This window comes from Volvox carteri (genome assembly GCF_000143455.1).
Source record: "Volvox carteri f. nagariensis unplaced genomic scaffold VOLCAscaffold_94, whole genome shotgun sequence".
Classification (NCBI taxonomy): Eukaryota; Viridiplantae; Chlorophyta; class Chlorophyceae; order Chlamydomonadales; family Volvocaceae; genus Volvox; species Volvox carteri.
In genome coordinates this window covers 124426-127039 of record NW_003307637.1, presented here as the reverse complement: position 1 = coordinate 127039, position 2614 = coordinate 124426, and the positions used below count along the sequence as shown (strand labels likewise).

The 2614-nt window shown below is 56.0% G+C and overlaps 1 protein-coding gene across 1 annotated transcript; it reads left to right on the top strand.

Annotated features, from left to right (window-relative positions):
* Positions 1–324: 324 nt before the first annotated feature.
* VOLCADRAFT_108140 (uncharacterized protein) lies at positions 325–2213 on the top strand (the record flags this gene model as incomplete). Its single annotated transcript, XM_002958431.1, has 6 exons — positions 325–383; positions 457–546; positions 632–710; positions 1021–1062; positions 1381–1724; positions 2139–2213. Exons 1-6 carry the CDS (start codon positions 342–344, stop codon positions 2211–2213), a joined length of 672 nt encoding a protein of 223 aa, XP_002958477.1. The 5' UTR covers positions 325–341.
* Positions 2214–2614: the final 401 nt, after the last annotated feature.

Sequence of the window (2614 nt, the reverse complement as noted above, 5' to 3'; positions counted from 1 at the left end):
CCACTAAGCCTTAGTAATTCTCTCAAAGGTCTTGGGGGACTCCATAATGAATAAAAGATGAGATTATGTGCACTTGCATTTGCTGCAACCACGGAACCGGCGTAACGTCAATCGCCAAGGACCCGTAGGGTCTCCGTAACAGGTGGCCATAACCACGGCAATAAACATAAACTATCAGGACAACTGGCATCTCTCTTGTCATATCATGTACCGATTAAGGGTGGTCCCATGTGTGCTTTCTTTGACTTATGCAGTACATTCAAAACTCAATCAGTGCCCGTTACTGTGATGGAAGTACTATCGTCTGAAAACCGTTGTGCTTGACGATTTTTCACTCAAAAATGGCGGACGATATTGGGCTACCAGGCGGCGCCGAGGGACTAGTGAGGGTTTGCACAAAACGGGTTCGTGACAAAAGATCATTTTCATGGCAGTTTAAATCAATGCATTTTGCAGGATTTGGGGAGAGTCAAGCGGATCATGCAAGTAGAGGCGCGCTGCATGACGGTGAACCCGGAAAGCACGTTTCTTGTCTGCAGGGCAGCGGTAAGTAACGTGTTACACAATAAGCTTTACGTATCTTTGCTTGAACTTTGCCGCATCACTCTCCGTGACGGTCCCGCCTTTTCAGGAACTCTTCCTAGACGCGCTCATAGCGCGAAGCAACGCAGTCATGGAGGGGAAAACGGAACTTGAGTATCATCATGTCGGTGGGTCCCAAGACTTGCGTCTTAACCGACGGGCTCCTGTCCTTTGCCGTGGGTGGGCGAAGAGGAGCGGGCGAAACTTCACAAATGGCACAACCAGGAAAGCCCCTATGATGCTCATTTGTATATCAGCTGAGCAGGAAAGGGTCGTTTACACGCCACTTTTACCTCAATGCCTGGGACAAGGTAGTACACACACTTGGATTGCTGGCGCATGAGTACTGTGACACACCCCACGTGAGATAGCGGTTCCTGTCTGACGTCGCCTGCCTCTATGCCCGTCAACCTCCCGCGCATTCCGCATGCGCCACAGCGCAAGCTGTCCAAGGGTGGCAGTCGGCGCAATTTCTCACAGGTGTGGTGTCGCGTCTGGCAGCCTGTCAGCTACCTGATGCTTTAGGAACATATAATTGCACGTTTGATGCCCCCATGCCGCTATGGACTGGCGTTACCATGAAAATTTTCCCTTAGCTTCATTTAGATTTGAAATATGACTTGGGTAATATCGCCCACAGTGGGTACAGTGGGTGCCCATGCGTCTGGGATGAGTTGGGAAGGGGGCAGGTTCGAAGCTGCTGCGCAGCAGTGCTATCCGAAAAAGTCATTCATGCTTCTGCCGGGAGCTAAACTTTAACCCTGGCTGCTATCGGGGACCCCTGTGATCTTCGTGTAGACATCGTCCCCACCAAGATTCAGGCTGGACAGCTACGCTCCGACCCGCGGTTCCAGGGGAAAGGCGCTGTCACGCTGCCATTGCAGTTCTTTACTCCGCAGCAGCAGCAGCAGCACAAGTTGGAGCAGCAAGCAGCGACGGTTCCGTCGCCACTGCCCCCGCCGCCGTCGCAGAAGCAACCGAAACCGGTTGCGCAGCCGCCGTTGGCGGCGCAGCAGCCGCAACAGGTCCAGCAGCAACCGCAACAGCAGCCGCAACACTTCCAGCAACTCCAGCAGCAGCAACAAATTCTGTTGCAGGCGCAGCTGCAGCAGCAGCAGATGGAGGCCCAGCAGCAGCTGCTGGTGCAGCAGCGGCAACTTCTCCTGCACGCACAACAGCAACAGCACCAACAGCCTCTGCACCTTACCCCCGAGCAGCAGGCTCTGCACATCCAGCTGGCGGCGCAGCAGCAGTTGCAGTACCAGCAGCAGCTGCAGCTGCTCATACTGCAACAGCAGCAACAGCAGCAGCAGATGCTCTTGGCCGGACAGCAGGTACTGCTTGGCGGGACCGGGGCAGGGGGGTTTCAAGGTGCGGACGCCTCTGGGGGAATGGGGATACGAGCACCCAGCGACCTCATTTGAGACGGTGGTGAGACCTTTGCGGGGGCTGGGGATGCCGTGTGAGGTTTGCCACGTCCGTTCCATTTGGCGGCTCTCAGCCTTGTGGGTCGCACGCGTGACGGCGTCTGTCAAGGGGCTGCACCACACCCACAGCGGCAGCATCCTTACTTGTGGGTCGAGCTCCTCGATGTATGCATTTACGGTACACCTACGGACTATGGGAGTTAGCATCCCAACCAAACAACTGAGATCATGCAGCCCACTGGTTCAATGCGGTTTCGGGGGCATGTGACACGGCATCCTGGGCTCATCCGTGTGCCGGGGAAGCAGTCAAGCACTCGGCGTCGCGGTCGTTAAGTGGTCGTTTGGTGCAGCCCCGGGAGGCGGGGTTTCGTGCAGCAGTCAGGGTTCACGGTGGTTTAGGGTAGTCTGCGTGTTCTGTACTCTTGTGGCGAGCTTGACGATGACATGGGGAGGCACAGCAACGGCGCTGTCGAAAGCGTGAGCGCCGGGTTGTAGTAATGGACCGGGTAGAGAGCTTGATTTGGCTTTTGGAGCTAACCTGGCGCGATGCGTAACGGGCGGGCGGGGGAGCCTGCACGCCAGCTGGCCGCTGCAGTGATGGACAC